This window comes from Amphiura filiformis, chromosome 1 (genome assembly GCF_039555335.1).
Source record: "Amphiura filiformis chromosome 1, Afil_fr2py, whole genome shotgun sequence".
Classification (NCBI taxonomy): domain Eukaryota; kingdom Metazoa; phylum Echinodermata; class Ophiuroidea; order Amphilepidida; family Amphiuridae; genus Amphiura; species Amphiura filiformis.
Window position 1 is genome coordinate 54944930 of NC_092628.1, and position 16274 is coordinate 54961203.

Here is a 16274-nt window from a genome sequence, read left to right on the forward strand (position 1 = left end):
CAATTGCAGTGAAAGTTTCATTTGAATGCATACAGCTGCCAACATCTATACGAAATCATATTAAAATTTAAAAATACAATGCGAATACACAACCTTGCATACTTCATGAAAATGTTATCCAATCACAAGTGAGTTGGATGCACTTCCACGTTACGTATTTGCAGGTATTCATCACACTGTGTACATGGACAATAGTTACACCGTTGCCAGCTGTGTTTATTCAAATGAAATTTTTCACTAAAACTTAGGTGATGAATTAGAACCTTTTGCCCATGACTTAACTATATATTCCGAGTGAAAACCATTTCATTATTATGTTTATAGTATTACTGATGGCAGGGTATTTTACCAAGCACTTAAATGTTACAAAGCAACCTACCTTTAGCTGGCTGGTGATGAATCAGAGCCATCTTTTGATTGGCCGTCACCCCTTCACTCCCTCCATTTTGACCATTCCCATTGCCGCTATTATCAGGGGTGGCGTCACCACCAGGTTGTTGCTCTCTCATCTGTCGTAATTGCTCTATTAGTTCTGGATTGGTTTGTTGAATTTGGGATGCTAAATTCTGGCCTCTATAAGAAGAAATAATATTTGTAAGTATATAAAATATGCCATTTTTGTACTTGTTAAATTAAAGGATACATCATGACCACAGAGAATGTGTGACATGCTTTTGCTGACAAAGGGACACATTCTCATGCAGTATTGTAAGTTATATCTTAGAGGGGGTGTATCTTAGAGGGGGCTATACACCCCCTATACGGGGGTACCGCTGCGCCAACGTGCCCTATACACCCCCTATACAGGGGGTGTATAGGGCATGTTGGCGCAGTGGTACGGGCTCTGCCTTGTAATCGGTGGATTGCGAGTTCGAGCCCCGGCGGTGCCATCGTGTTGTGCTCTTGGGCAAGGCGCTTTACCTTACTTGCCTCTCTCTACCCAGGAGTGCAATGGGGAGCTGTTATGAATATTGTCCATTGAGCACCGCCTAAAGGTATGAGTATGCCTTGGGCATTGTATGGCAGCTGACATGTTCTAACGACAGCGGAATAAATGTAAAGTGCTTTGGTACATGTACACATGTGAAAGGCGCTGTATAAATACCAACATTTATTGTTATTTATTTATTTATCACCCTCCATGTACTATATGGCCACATTGCCATTGTGTGGTACTAAACACAACACAAAAAGAAGCGCATTTATGTAACCCGTCCTACAACAAAACCTGATCTTGTTATGACAATTTGACATTGTAACTTGACAAAGATTGATACCAGTATATGAAATGTAGTATATTTTCAAAAGTTGCAAATCAAAACGATGCACAAGGTCGAAACTGCTAAGTGTGGTCAAGCTTGCTTGCCCGCGATGATCATATGCCGACTATCCCAAGTGCCGGTACAATGCGTGGTATGTTCAATTGTTAATTTGAAACGCATGGATGAATGATGAGAATGAAGGTTTAGCATATTGATTTAACTTGCCATACGAGAATTTGGTCCCAGGATTACAATAACAGGCAGGTTTAGCCTTAGGAATATAATAATATAATATAGAAGTAATAATACTTCACAGGCCTTCTTAACTAGTTTATTTTAAGTGCCAACTGGAAAATGTTAGTGATCATGAAGGGCCAACATGTTCAAGGTAGCTCGTGCATGTAACAGGTAAGGGGCAGTGGTGAAGCTTTATTTGGGGGGGGCAAGGTAGCAGTGCCCCTGGCAGCTCCTTGATTTTAAGGGTTTTTTAAAGGCCCAGATTGGGTATTTTCACTCCTCGCCGCCAGTTGAGAGGACCTGCTTTACATATTCAGGATTATTAATTTATAGATATAAACATGCCTAGCTATGTAACATCCGGAAACTTTAAAGCAAATTGGAAGTAATTGAACATTATATTTTGTAGGAAATTTAAGTGTTGTATCAACTGGGATGAGGCATAGATCATTGTATGGAGTCAAAAATACTGATGTTCATAAATAAATACATGTAACATACACTCTGTTTCATGCAAGCATGATGACAATGCACACTTGTAGATTAGCGTGAGGGATTTGATACTGCCTCCAGTGAAATATGCACATACGTCACAACTAAACTTGACATAAAATGAATTAAGTATAAATAATATATCATTAACCAAATCATCTATCTTTTCCTTGACCCATCCACTCACATCACATGCATACTATTACACACAGACTACATAATAAAGAGTTAAGTACTAACACATGTAATAAATTTGCAAAAGATGATCCATCTGGATTAGCAGACGACTCTGAGCTTGCCTCGCCTGTCCCGCCTGCCCGCCCGGTTGCATGGCCTGGCCCATCATGCTTTGCATCCTGCATGCAAATAGACAAAAGGTCAAGGGTTATAGGTGAATACAGATTGGTTAAATGTAGTATGAAGAAAAAAATCAACTACAATATTAAACACATAGAGTAATAGAATGCAAAGGTATAGCTACACATTTACAGCATATAGTTAAAACACTGAATTTTATCAGCAACAAAATAACACCATACATATTGTGTTAAAATGATTGGAACCAATCAGATTCTAGAGATTTAGCTGAACAAAAAGAGGTTTCTGGTAACATAGGGCCCTTTAATAATTGTTTATTTTATTGATTGTTTTAATGTCAGCTGACTAAATATGAAAATTGTGAATTGGAATAAAAAGTACAGAGATGTAAAACCTCAACAATTGAACTTGGTTTGAAAGCAAATGACATTGTCACTTGTCTGGCATTGTCCTTGACTGGCATTGTCCTTGACTAGCCTTATGTACATAAGATACGGATTAAGAAATAATTGACACATTTTCGCATGCATCAATTATAACCTTAATTGACTCTTTCTCTTTTATCCTCTCATACAATGTTGCTTACATTTGTTGCATCTGTGGATTTTGCATGAACTGTGCAGCCTGGAATTAAAAACAAACAAAAAACATTGTACTTGTAAATCATTTGATAAAAACTATTTCAGTTATTTAATCTGTTTCTGTTGAGAACTTTTCAATAAACCTGCATTACATTTCAAATAATGATGATAACCATTTTTTTTTCAAATAATATTTATAATTATTTATATATGTTTTTAAAGGGAATTTCGAGTTGAACCATTTTGCATACATTTTGTTTTACTGTGACCCTGCATACTCTTTTGGGTAAAGAAAAATCATTTGGTATCTTACATCTTCCAAGACCCCTTACTAAGATTACAATTGCAATACCTTTATTGGGGTTACAACTATACAATTTAGGCTGTTATCACTGGTTATCTATGTATCTGGCATTTAAAAGATCCTATAATAACAAAGTATTAAGGTTAGCAACTATTTTAAACTGTTGCGATTTGGTAGTTCACAGCATCTTGCGAATGGTTGTGAGCTTTGGCAAAAATTTGCATTTATCATTTCATAGCAAGTGTGTAGAAGATTTCAAATATCACAGATATACTTTTGTAGGTACTGTGGTTCTTGAGTTATGTTGTAAAGAGGGCTGAAACAACAACACTTTTGTAAAATGTACATAACTCATTAACAACAATAAATCGAAGCAAGTTTTCAAAGTATATGATTTGTAGAATGAACTTTTGCAAAACATTAAAGTGTTATTTCTCAATAATATATTGATTTAGATAATGAAAATTGATTTTTTTTGGCTGCTTTGACCAACAATATCTCGTCTACCCTTAACTTGAAATATCCCAAAGCCTATTACAGACCAACATACCATCAAGATTGAGGTACGTGTGTATGAGCTGATAAAAAAATATTGGATCCAAAAATTTCCACAAAACTTCCTGTTTTGTCAAAATAAACAAATGTTGTTGCAACTTTCTTTTGGTATTCTGTATTAAATTAAGAATGCAGTCAATGCACCACTCGTGAAGTCAAAATGTGAGTGGACACTACGAATGAGCCGTTAACTCAGCAAATTTTGCATTCTGAGTTACAGTGTAAAATGTTCTTGAAGGTCATATCTCAATTCGGTGCGACAAGTATCTCACCAAACACTGTTTAAACCAATCAATAATCCTATTGCTGAAGAGGATAATAAGCTTCTACCAATTTCTATAGAATAGTTCTTGTCTTTGTTTGCTTTGGCTAAATCCTGTTCAAGTGGTGGATATAACAAAACATTGTATTTTGTCTAGGTATGTACAACCAACAATTAATAATGAGAGTACATTCCTGAACCTTGTTGACTTGGGGATGATTTGAAATGACTGCCAATTATGACTATTTATTACCAGAAATGTGGAAAAACAGTCACATGTAGAACCAAAAAAAAGGTACAATTTTGTTGAAGGAACAGAATTCAACAAACCATAACTCCGCTTCTGGATATCATTTGAAGTCAAATGATATACCATTTTAAAGCTTATGATATATATTTTCTAAACACGAAATAAAACAAAATTGACCGGGCCGACTTTACGGCTGATTCGCCGCGTCCAGTCACAAATAGTGACATTCTAAAATTGTCAGTTGACCACATACTCAAAATCTGTGAATGTGCTTTTCCAACTCACCATATTCATGAGGCCTGGGTTGTTTAAAACTGATCCTATATCTAGCCCTCCTAATGATGGCCCCATTCCTCCAAATTGCGGTAAACCTCCCCCTGGAAAACCAGGAAAACCTGGTGGGAGTCCACCCTGTGAAAAGATAACAATATATACTTGGGTTAATTACATTTCAGAAACCCAGACTCTCTATGTTCAATGCAGGTTCATATTTGTTAGCTTAATATCTTTTATGGGTTCAAAGTTCACTGCTTTAGGTACTTGCCCCTAAAACCTTTGCTTCAAGCAGACGTTTTTATAATACAAAGCACAAATTTTATAGTCAAAAGAAAATGTTGCATAATTGAACTATTGCATTACATACCTCTACATTTGAAAAACATATTGTGAAACTTGTATGAAAAACAAAACGTTTCTTTTCAATTTGTGGACGCTTTTGTAATAAAAATTCCTTTAAAAAGGAATAGGGCGAGCCACTGAGGAAGTGCCAAGATAAAGGTGTAGTTATTTTATTCGAACTGTTTTTATAAATAGGATTGTTCATAATAAGCACGTTTGTACGTTTGTCAAATGACAAGTAGGGCATGTAGTAAAAACACACTGCATAATTCTTGATAGGCAATTGTTGTCAAAAGGGTGGTTCAAAAGAAACACAAATAATTACTACAGACACATGCAATGTAGTTTTGTAATTTTAATAATACTGGAAAAAGAATCTTATAAAGATCGAGATAACATAAAAGCACCATCATAACACAGTAGTTATTACGTTGACATTATTATGTAAATAAGTTTATGTGCATCAGTCATATCCATAACAAAATATGAATGTCATTAGATTAGTGGTGGTTGGCATATGAATTGTTTACATGTGTTTGTTAAGTCAATTATAATGAAGATGAAAGACTTAAAAGTGAAAGAATGGCATTATTTTGAGTTTTGTTCGTGCAAAAATATATAGTAATTTTAATTATGTACATATTTACATTTGTAACTGGCAGGCTTAAGTGCGTGATCAAATCGTGTAATTTACCTGATATCATGATGACCATGATAATGACTTGCGTGTGTTGTGAGAAGTGCATCTTCTAACAATTCAATGCTATTTTATCTCCGTGTTCTAACAATAAATTTCATCAGAATAACATTTTCACATGTCATTTTTGTCTTTAGCTTTAAATGTGTCATAATATAAATGACGTTCTTTATAAGTTAACTTCCACGTTTACCCAGATATTATTAGCAGTATCAGGTCTCTCAATCTAGTATATACACATATATTTACAGCTCATCTTACCCCCCCCCCTTCAGAAAACTTCACACTGTGGAAAGGACATTTACAACCATGCATGACTCATAGATGGATCGATATGAATATTTAGTAGGTACCGCGATTACCCAATCAGCGCACAATGCCAGTAATTGATCACGTAGCAAGTACCACTGACAATGCACTACTGATTACGTCATGCATGATTTTCAGTGATAGAGCCCGGTGGTTTCCGGTAAATGATAGACACCTAAATATGGTAATTTTGCAAAACATCTATTGATTTTTATTGGTTGAAATTGCACACGTGTTGTTTTGTTTACATGGCCTTTAAAATGAGACCGGTTCACAAAATATTTGAGCACGGGAAAGGAATATAGCGGGTTCATTAAAAATATTGGTTCCCAGTGTTGCACAGTGGCTAGGTGACCGTGTTATGGCTATGTAATTACCAGTTACTCGGGCGTAATATCAGTTGGAAGATGAGTTAGTAAAATTGTAATATTGCTAGTACTTTCTTATAAAATTTTAAAATACACCTAGTTTTGAGAAGCTGAAGGGTAGAGGTAAAATCTGAATGTGGTCCTGAAGATATACTGATAGAGCTAAGTGTGTTAAATCGGGTGAAGTTTTTGGGGTCCCTATCGTGCTCTGTGTGTTGCTGTGTGAGTGGGCGAACATGGCTGAGGCAATTAGTGGAAGATGTCTGCCTAGTTTTCGTAATGTGAATAATTTACTTCCGAATGGTACCTTGCGCCTTTTAGCTCCACTTATTCATTTACACCGATGAAAGGATTCTCGTTAAACCAGCAAGCCTGAGTGAGGGCGTTACTGATGTTACATCAGCAGAGCCAAGTGAAGGCCAAGTATCATTAACATATTCTATACGCTATAGTAAAACAACAAGCACATGCAAGCAAGTATTTTGCCAGTATCAATAAAACTATCATGAGGCTATTAATGTAGCCCAACTGTACGCATACAATCTGGCAATACCGCTCAGTCTGAGAGAAATGAAAAATATCTGTTGCAATTTTCTGATTTGCATAAAAGTAATGCTAGTTCATGGAAGTTGTAAAACAATTATTTCTTTTAATACAAACATATTCCTTGGTAAGACAACTTTATAGCACTGTTTGAATATCAACATGAAGAAGTAATGACAAATTTAAATGGACACTATCGCCTCTGTAGTTTCCTGATTACATAGACAGCACGAATATTTCATTTTTATTCTGAAACGCCGTGAAGAAGTAAGTAGTACAAAACCCAGCGCAATATGGTCGAAAATCGCTTTGCGATTTTCGCCCAAAAAGGTATTTACATCAGGGTTACATGCAAATATATGATGAGAACGGTCATTGAGGGCGCTATCACCCCAGTTTTTATTCAGTAATAGGCCTGCAGTAAAAAATATTCAATGGGAAATTCCACTATATGTGGCTCATAAGTGTCTCTACTGATAGTCAATTTGTAACAAAATTACTTATAAATACATCTCAGGGTTAATTCATCTCCTTTGTTATGCAATACGCATACCGTACTGTGGTAAGGAATTTTGAACTGAATTGCCTTTTGATAGACAACCCCAGTATCCATATTACTTACCCCTCCTAAACTTGCTTCTCTAAGCTTCTGTTCTGCTATTTGTAGGTTAGCTTGGTAGCTATCATTGCTAGGTTCTAAGTCTACTGCTTTGGCATATGCTTCTTTAGCTTTTTCTAGTTGGTTCAAACTTGTGTAGGCAAGACTGTTGACAAGACAATACATAGGAAATTAGATTCAATATCAGTGACTTCAGCTTCTGTTACCTCATTGTTATCTTTGAAAATAGATCTAAATATGCCCACTTGTGTGCTTAAGACAAATAGTGCACATGTACTTGTATGTAGAATATTAAACCACTTGGCCTCTGAAAGGTGCTAATTGCTACGTTGAGGGCAAATCATACAACTTTTTAACAACCTGTTGAATTGATTATCACTTAGGCAACTTGCTTGAACCTGGCCTCATTAGGACTCCGATCAAAACAACTTTCTTAATTTGGCAGGAAAGGATTGCATGGGCTCAAGAGAGCATCCACTATTTGATTGGCAGATTTGGGGCAGATCTTGAATCATGTATTTAATCATGCTATCAGATGTCTGGGAAAGTAAGGGTGCTCAGAAAACTTTAACCAAGGGATGGCTAGTACGCCACCCAGGGGACTGAGTGATTGAAATGTGCCTAAATAGACGATTTTTCATGATTTTACACAAACTCGGGGGTGAAGTCCCAAAGCTACCATGTCTACATGGTCAAGTCACAAGTACTCTTCCAGTACTTGTTTTTGAGTTGTGTATCCAAAACCAAGAACCTTAGGCATGCCACTGACAAAAATACATATTCTACTAGCTTTTATAATATACAAAACACACAGAATTACTCACCCCATTCTTCCATAAGCTTTACTATAACTAGGATCAATACTAACAGCTTTCTCACAATCCTGGATGGCCCTTGTGTGGTCGTCTAATTTACTATACGCTGCTGCTCTATTGCTATAATATACAGCATTATTACTATCTAAGCTGACGGCTTTTGTGTAACACTCCACAGCTTCTCGATATCTTTCACTCTTCATTAGATTATTACCTGAAAAGAGAAAGTGATACAAAAACAATCAACATAATTATAGACCAAGCACAGTTAGCTTTCTCATTGTATGGCATGATATTTAAAATGTGTAAAAATCCGGCAAATTCAAAAACTCGACCCACTTTGTATACCGCAATCCTATTGTGCTCTCCATACCTTAACAAAAAAATTATTACAATATTGGTAAATGATTTAGGCAATGCCGTCTAACCAGGTATCCTCAGATAGATGTAAAAATCACTTTCCCAAAAATATTTGATGGCCCATATCTGGTTGTGGGAGTTTGCCAAATAGGGCAGTCAGATCTCAATTTTCTTTCCCAGAAGATAAGAAGTAGTTCCCATTCCCATAAATATATTATATTACAATACATCTGTATAAAAAAACCAAATTTTCTAATAAAAATCACACAATGATGACTCACAATTCTACAGTGACATGAATACAATGCCCACAATCACCCAATCTAATTTTCAAACCAGCCTCAATGAATGGGATGCTCAAAAAACATCAACCCAAGGATGGCTAGCACCTCATTGAATCAACATATCATTTTAATCAAATTCAGCCTGATCACAACTTCAAGGTACAGACTTAGAGGTTAATGACTGTGCATCAGTTTTTTGAGAGTACTTGTGAATATCTAAACAATGAGCTTTAGAACCTAGGAATGTTACGTCCAAAGAACAATGTTTAGATATTTCACAATGCCTGAAAAACATGTGATGAAGTCATTTACCTCATTCATAACCATCACTTTCTTAATTCCGTCTGCATAACTAGGAAATTCATTTGTTCAGATTAATTCAAGATTTGGACATTTTCCTGACTATTTCTTGACATTCCATAATTATTTCTTTATTTAAATTGTAAACAAATAGTTAAGAAAAGTTATGAAATAATCAAGAAAATGTCAGAATCTGAACCAAATCTGAACAAATTAAGTTACAAGCGATAAGGTTATGATTAAATTACATACAAGCACTCTTACCCTCAGTTTTGAGTTTCTCAGCTTCTGCTTTGGTTTCTTCTGATACTTGTGGTGTGGCTGTGGCAGCTGCTGGGGCTTCTGCTGCTGGGGCTGCTGCTGAGGTACTCACATCTACAGGTACATCTTCATCAACAGCAGGTGGTTCTGGCATCAGATTGACGGATACAGTGGCTGATATGGGCTGTAAGGATAGCAGTGATAAATGAAACTTAATGTGTTCTTAAAATTTCAGACAGAATTCCTTTCAGAGGTGTGCCCTTACTTGAGCCCCTCTCCACCACCTCTAAATACTGGGAAAAACTTGACCAAAAAGTTGTATTAAGGGGGTACTACACCCCTCGAGAAATTTGTGTCTATTTTTGCATTTTTCTCAAAAACTAATAACACAGTAGTAAAAAAAGTTATGTATATTATGGGGGTATGGAATCCAATTACTACACTGGAATTTCAGTGACCCAAGACTAGCGGCTTGTTATTTATGATAAGAAATAAGGTACCGCTGGGATGTACCTCGTTTCCTATCATATATACTAAACCGCTTGTCTTGAGTCAATGAAATTTTAGTGTAGTAATTGGATTCCTTGCCCCAATAATATACGTAACCTTTATTACCAGTGTGTTATTATTTTTTGAGAAAAATGCAAAAATAGTCACAAATTTACCACAGGGGTGTAGTACCCCCTTAATGTGCATCTTCATACAGGTTTATGCATACAATTTGGCCCATTTTAGCATTAAAATTGCAAATTGTTGCCACTTCATGAACATTTGTTCCTGCAAAATCCTTTTAGTAGTAGGCATCTGGATGATCTGATAATGCCACCCCAGTTTGGTGCCCCCGGTATGCCCCCGATTACTATCAGCTATCAGCATCAACATTTCCAACTTGGTGGGGCTTAATACGGATAGCCTGAGCAGCCAATCAGTGGCACAAATCTATGAACTTTGAATTTTTACATACATATTACACATACCTGAGTAGGAGTAGTACCAGTAGCTGTATTGAATATTTCTTGCAGAGATCTATTTGTAGTAAGCTGTTCTGCTATGAGTGTGTCTGAGGTGGAGATGCCATACGCTGTCTCTAAACACTGAATAGCAACTGTAACAGATCATGTCAATATAATCAATGAGAACCAATGTCATAAGCAAATCTATAATCCTGTGGATCCATTAATTTGTTCTACCTGTAGTAAAAAAATATTGACTGCCCAAGAGGTGAGTGGTCAAAACTATTGCTCCGAGTGATCTCTAAACTGTACTATTTGCCCGAAGCAAAGCTGAGCTTAAATAGTACAGTTTTGAGATCACAAGGTCAGCCGGCGTGTCTATGGCGACTCAGCCACAGCTGAGGCCGTGTGTCTATGGTGTGTATCATCTCTGCGTAAAGCAGTGTGTACAGCGAGCCAGTTAGGTTGTTGCCATTACAGCGGAAATAGCCCTACTATTGTCATGGGAATAGTATACAAATATATACTGCCATGAGAGGTTCTGGTTAAAACTATGGGCCCCGAGGTGAGATCAATAATACTATTTTAGTATTAATTGATTTCAACGAGGGACCATAGTTTTAACCATAACTTCGAATGAAGGCAGTATATTTGTTTTATATACTTCATTAATATGTTCTTTGTTCATTGATTGGTTAAAAGGAAATTAATTAACGTTTTGACGTTCCAGCTTCTATCCTGAGTGAACAGCATGACCAATTTAAGCACAACTTATATTTTGCCCCTCAAAAAAAAATCGAATAGGCTTAAATCGGGCTAACCAATTACAGCAGCGAAATCACGCTATGGCAGTTTCGTGTGCGTGAACTGTTCCGTCGCATCGAATGCGCGCACGCGGAAGGCATGGTCAAAAGTACTATTTACAGCTTGGAGGTACTATTTACGGCTCATCCGGGACATTGACAATACTATTTATGGCTTAGAGGTACTATTTACGGATAAGAGTACTGATGGTAGAACTATTTTTGGTCATGTGATCCACTTTTAACCAATCAATGAACAAGAATATATTAATGAAGTATATAATAACTACTATTTCCCGCTGCCATGGGAACAACCTTTCCTCAAGAATAGTTAAACTATTTCATGCCACATGACGCCGTTTTGACCAATCAAACAACAAGAATCTATGTATGTGGTACCATATATAATAGAAGATGTACCCATATTAATTGTAAAAGTTACATAAAATTACTTATGTGCCGTGACTTTAAAGGTCACACACATAACGGTCATATTATAAGTATGTATGTACCGTACTTTATCTTGTGCGCTGGTGTACATCCATGTTGTGCATGTGCTATTACTAGTTTTTACGCTGACTGCTCAACCATGAGTACCAGACTTGGCCTTGTACACCAAGGACAACCTGTGTAGCTCAGTTGGTAGAGCATCAGACTTGTCTTCTGTGGGTCAGAGGTTGGATTTCCTGCACATGCAGGTACCTGCAGACTTTTTTCTCTGGTGTTTATACATTTGCCTAAATGCATATTAATATTATAATATCATTAAAATGTTCTAGTTACATGTGCAATGTATGCTTCTTTCTTCACCTTGAATAAATGCAGATCAAAGAAAGCTTTTAAACTGATAACTTATGATTCCAATGAAAGGTTGTCTTCCTAAAAATAAAAAGTCACTTTAAGGCACACAGTATATTTTTGTTGTTTTTAAGCATACCTTCAATACTTTCTACAGCTTCAGCCCCAATCTGCGAATTCCTGGTTTGACTCTCCAAGAATTGTAATATAGCAAAAACCAATCGGTTGACATCTGCCATTTTGACTGCACACCACAGGCACTCGGCACTAGAGGATAATCAATATCAAATTGTACTGTTATTATAATGTTGAGCTTCCAAATTTCATGTTTAAAACAACTGGAGGAATTCAAGCTTTCAGGTTAATATCAGTATCTGAGGCCAAACAAATAAATAATTTTTAAATAAATTTATATACTGTCCAAACCAAAAACACAAGAATCTCAGTACATATATACGTTTGCAGCCCAGTGGGCGGCACACCTTTGTTTTAGATGGACAGGCACAAAACTAGTTATTTAACATGGGTTTACAACAAAGGCAGAACCCCTTTAAAACAATTTGAACTAGAATTTCATGGTTTAAATTTCATGGTTCTTGACTTGCGCGGCTCTGGACGCAAAGCGTTTAACCGCAATGCCTCAAATTTCACGATCCTGCAGCAGTCTATGGTGATATGACCCCAAATGACCCCAAAATGACCTTGACTTTTTTGTCTCATTTCGTTGGTTGTTCCCACAATTTCAAAAATATCAAAATATTCATGGTAATTTATTTACTGGTACTGCAAAAGTGCTTAAAATATTGCTCTGCAAAATTTCTTATTTTCATGATTTGGATTTATCATATTGGGCTCAATCTCCTTGTCATTTCTGAGATAAAACTGACAAATACTAGGTATATTTCTTGATGCTTGAACTTTGGATTTCTTAAACGTACAGTGCATCCCTACTGCTGCAAGACTTCAGGACCGTAGATGTCATTATGTTTTATGATAAAGACTGAAGATTTGTTTGCAGGACTAAATGTTTACAAACTTGTACGTGATAGGGTAGATTTGATGTACAATTTGTACAAACAACAAGTTTGACATACATGTAGGCCTAAAATTATGAGTGCAAATCAAACTCCCACCCACTGCATAAGTCTGGGGATGTGGTATGTCAGATATGTGATGTGTACCTTGAAGCATCGAGCTATTAAGGAGATTCCACAAAAAAATCCTAATCCACTCGAGGGATAAGCCGACTACGCTATTCAATGCGAGTCATCACTTGAATAGATTTATTCAGTGCAGTCCCTCAAACACGGCCTTCGTTATGCGACCATATCAACCAATTTTTAAAAACTTTAATATAAACTGACCCCCTAGGTGACCTGTATCGGACATGGCTGGTATAAGTGCCCTTTTGTATTGGTCACAAGTTCTTCGATTGCGTCATTGTGTTTCGGCATGTTCGGAGTTCAAGTTGATTATTAGTATTACCGTACTAGCCAAAACCTGATCGAATTCCCTCATTTCCTTCCAAAGTTACGGTAAATTTATGTATTGTGCCTGGTCGTAATTACTAATTACTAATACTAGCGGATGTCTGTTAAGGGGGTACTACACCCCTTGATAAATTTGTGTCTATTTATATTATAGGGGCAAGGAATCCAATTACTACACTGGAATTTCAGTGACCCAAGACAAGTGGTTCGTTATTTATGATAAGAAATAAGGTACCGTTAGGATGTACCTCATTTACTATCATATACTGAACCGCTTGTCTTGGGTCACTGAAATTTCAGTGTAGTAATTGGATTCCTTGCCCCAATAATATAGGCCTACATAAATTTTGTTACCAGTGTGTTATTATTTTTTGAGAAAAATGCAAAAATAGTCACAAATTTACCACAGGGGTGTAGTACCCCCTTAAACCAGCGGAAATGATTTTGAAAGGTTTTCTGAGACTGGCAATGTCTTGAGATGCGTCGTTGAGTAAAATGTATGTTGATCACATGTAGGTATGCTAGTTGAATTCTAATTGCCATCAAACTGCGAGTGGAGCTATCGCCTGTTGCGGCCGGGGGTCCAGGGGCCCGCTTCGTTGCCCTTGGTGGGGGCCAGGGGCAACGCCCTGGTCGGGGTCGCGGGGGCAACGCCCCCCGACGCCAGAGGGCTTTTACACACTTGAGCACCACTAGTACTGGAGATGCAATTTCATGGGGTAAAATGCAAAAATGAGAAACTGTTAAAATACTTCACTTTATAGTATAAAAAAATTATCTGTGAATACATACTTCCAGTATCATATCATTCACATAATAAATAAAAAAATAAATGTTGGTATTTATACATTTGTACACATGAGAAATTGCATCACCATTTTTGCACAGTACAGTGTGTCTATATTAAATCATCCAGTCAGGGTTCTAAGGAATTTTCATTTTAAAATTGGAGATTTTCTGGAAACTGAAAATTCCGGAAATGTGACATCTCTGTTAAGCATTTAGCTCTTGGTCCAGGGCCACTCCAAAAGCGGAAAAAAAAAAAAAAAAAAAATTAAAAAAATCCGGAATTTTTTTTTAATCCCAAAAATCCGGAAATCCGGAAAAATCACACCCCTGTTTTATATATCAAATTAAAGCCCTTGGTAAAGAAAGCCAAAACTGTAAACCTGTTTGTCATAGCACTTTCCGTAGCAATGCCAAAGTTACATCTTGTCAAAGATTGACTTTCATCAAAAAGATTCTGCTAGCAAAATTCCCCAAAACAGCATTTCGATGGTGTTTCTAGATCTTAGTCTCATGATGATAGCAGCTTTTTTTAATGGAACTGCTATCAAAATCCCTCTAAAATTCCACATGTGTGCGATTGTCGTATCACCATAGAAAATCATATATTTGGGTCAAGTGAAGTATAGAAAACATATTTATGTAGGTTTCCTTGACCAGCCTGTCCAATCTGTTCTTTAAATTTTCTAAGTAAATATGTATTGTGTTTGGGCTAAGGCTGGCATTTTCGGTCGGGTAAACGGGTACCCGCCCGAGATTACATTACCCGGGTAGGAAATACCCTCCACGGGTACCCGAAATACAAAAAAAAATTTTAGGACCTAGACCTAAATGCTAGGATCATTCATGGTTGACCTAAAAAAAAAAAAAAAAAAAAAAAAAATTCAAGATATTTTGTTATTTTTAATATGAAAATTGATAATTTGTATTCGGTCGTGCACCATGAATTGGGGGCCAAATGCGTTACATACTAAAAGATTTAACAATTTACATGTTTTTGTACTTAAACTGATCTAATTCATAAACTGTTCAACAAAACCCTATAAAATTATATATCACTATAAAGCTTATAGTACCAGGAATACACACATACAAACAAATGATCAATATACAGGGTGTCACAAATGTCATATAGGGTGGAAAAGTTCAATTTTAGTTCAAAAAGTATACTATTTTGTTCCTCTCTTATTTACTATCATAAACACCTGTTCTGCTAAAACCTTTTTAGATGTGCTAATAACATTGTAGGCTTTCAAAAAAAGCAAACTTGTAAGGATGAGTTATGTTGCCTTACTGAGATACAGGTAGCCAGGCTCACATCTCACACTATAGGTGGCGCTATTCGTCCATAGGGAAGTGGAATGTGCCTGTACGGTCCAAAAATGGCTTTACTGTGGGGCTCAATGGAAAAATTACTAAAATTAATTTTGACAACCAAAACCTAAGTGATGTTGACTTATGTTGGTACTGGGATAATAATGGATTCATAAACTATCACATAGTGCAATCCATGTTCTACCAAGTCGACACTCGATTTAGCTCAAAAGCAATTTGTGTGTAAATCAAGACCATCCAAAACAGCTTTCTTACAGTAAAGAATAGGAGGTCATCTGGGGTCACATACAGTAGTGTACATTGTACATGTGCCTGCTGTCACAATTTCACACACAAAATTTTGGACAATTTGGTGACACTATTTTTGTCTGTAATTTCAAAAGTATATGCACTAGAAACATGATTGACCCCTTATTGTTTAGGTAATTTGATTCTCTTTCAAATGAAAGAACTTTCAGCTAAAAATATTGAACTTCAAAATTTTATGAACATACCTAATATTACAGGGTGTTCAAAATTTGTACATAATTATAAATCATTTTCAATCAAAACTTTTTCCTCCATGCCCCACACAAAAACCAGTGGCATATTTGAATTCCTCATCAAATTTCCATCCAAAAAATGTTAACATTTACAGCAGTGGGGTAACTCCTTCATAAAATATGACCTTCAGA

At 36.4% G+C, this 16274-nt stretch overlaps 1 protein-coding gene across 1 annotated transcript in view; it reads right to left on the reverse strand.

The window, feature by feature from the left end:
* Positions 1 to 16274, reverse strand: part of LOC140149029 (small glutamine-rich tetratricopeptide repeat-containing protein beta-like) — a 29540-nt gene that overhangs the window by 6315 nt on the left and 6951 nt on the right. The window contains exons 2-11 of the mRNA XM_072171179.1: positions 12129 to 12256; positions 10413 to 10540; positions 9439 to 9619; positions 8240 to 8444; positions 7419 to 7560; positions 4547 to 4672; positions 2896 to 2933; positions 2313 to 2347; positions 2232 to 2280; positions 380 to 573 (exon numbers count right to left, since the gene is read on the reverse strand). Of these exons, the coding sequence (XP_072027280.1) occupies positions 380 to 573; positions 2232 to 2280; positions 2313 to 2347; positions 2896 to 2933; positions 4547 to 4672; positions 7419 to 7560; positions 8240 to 8444; positions 9439 to 9619; positions 10413 to 10540; positions 12129 to 12228 (1198 nt within the window). The 5' untranslated portion in view covers positions 12229 to 12256. The remainder of the gene's footprint in view (positions 1 to 379; positions 574 to 2231; positions 2281 to 2312; positions 2348 to 2895; positions 2934 to 4546; positions 4673 to 7418; positions 7561 to 8239; positions 8445 to 9438; positions 9620 to 10412; positions 10541 to 12128; positions 12257 to 16274) is intronic.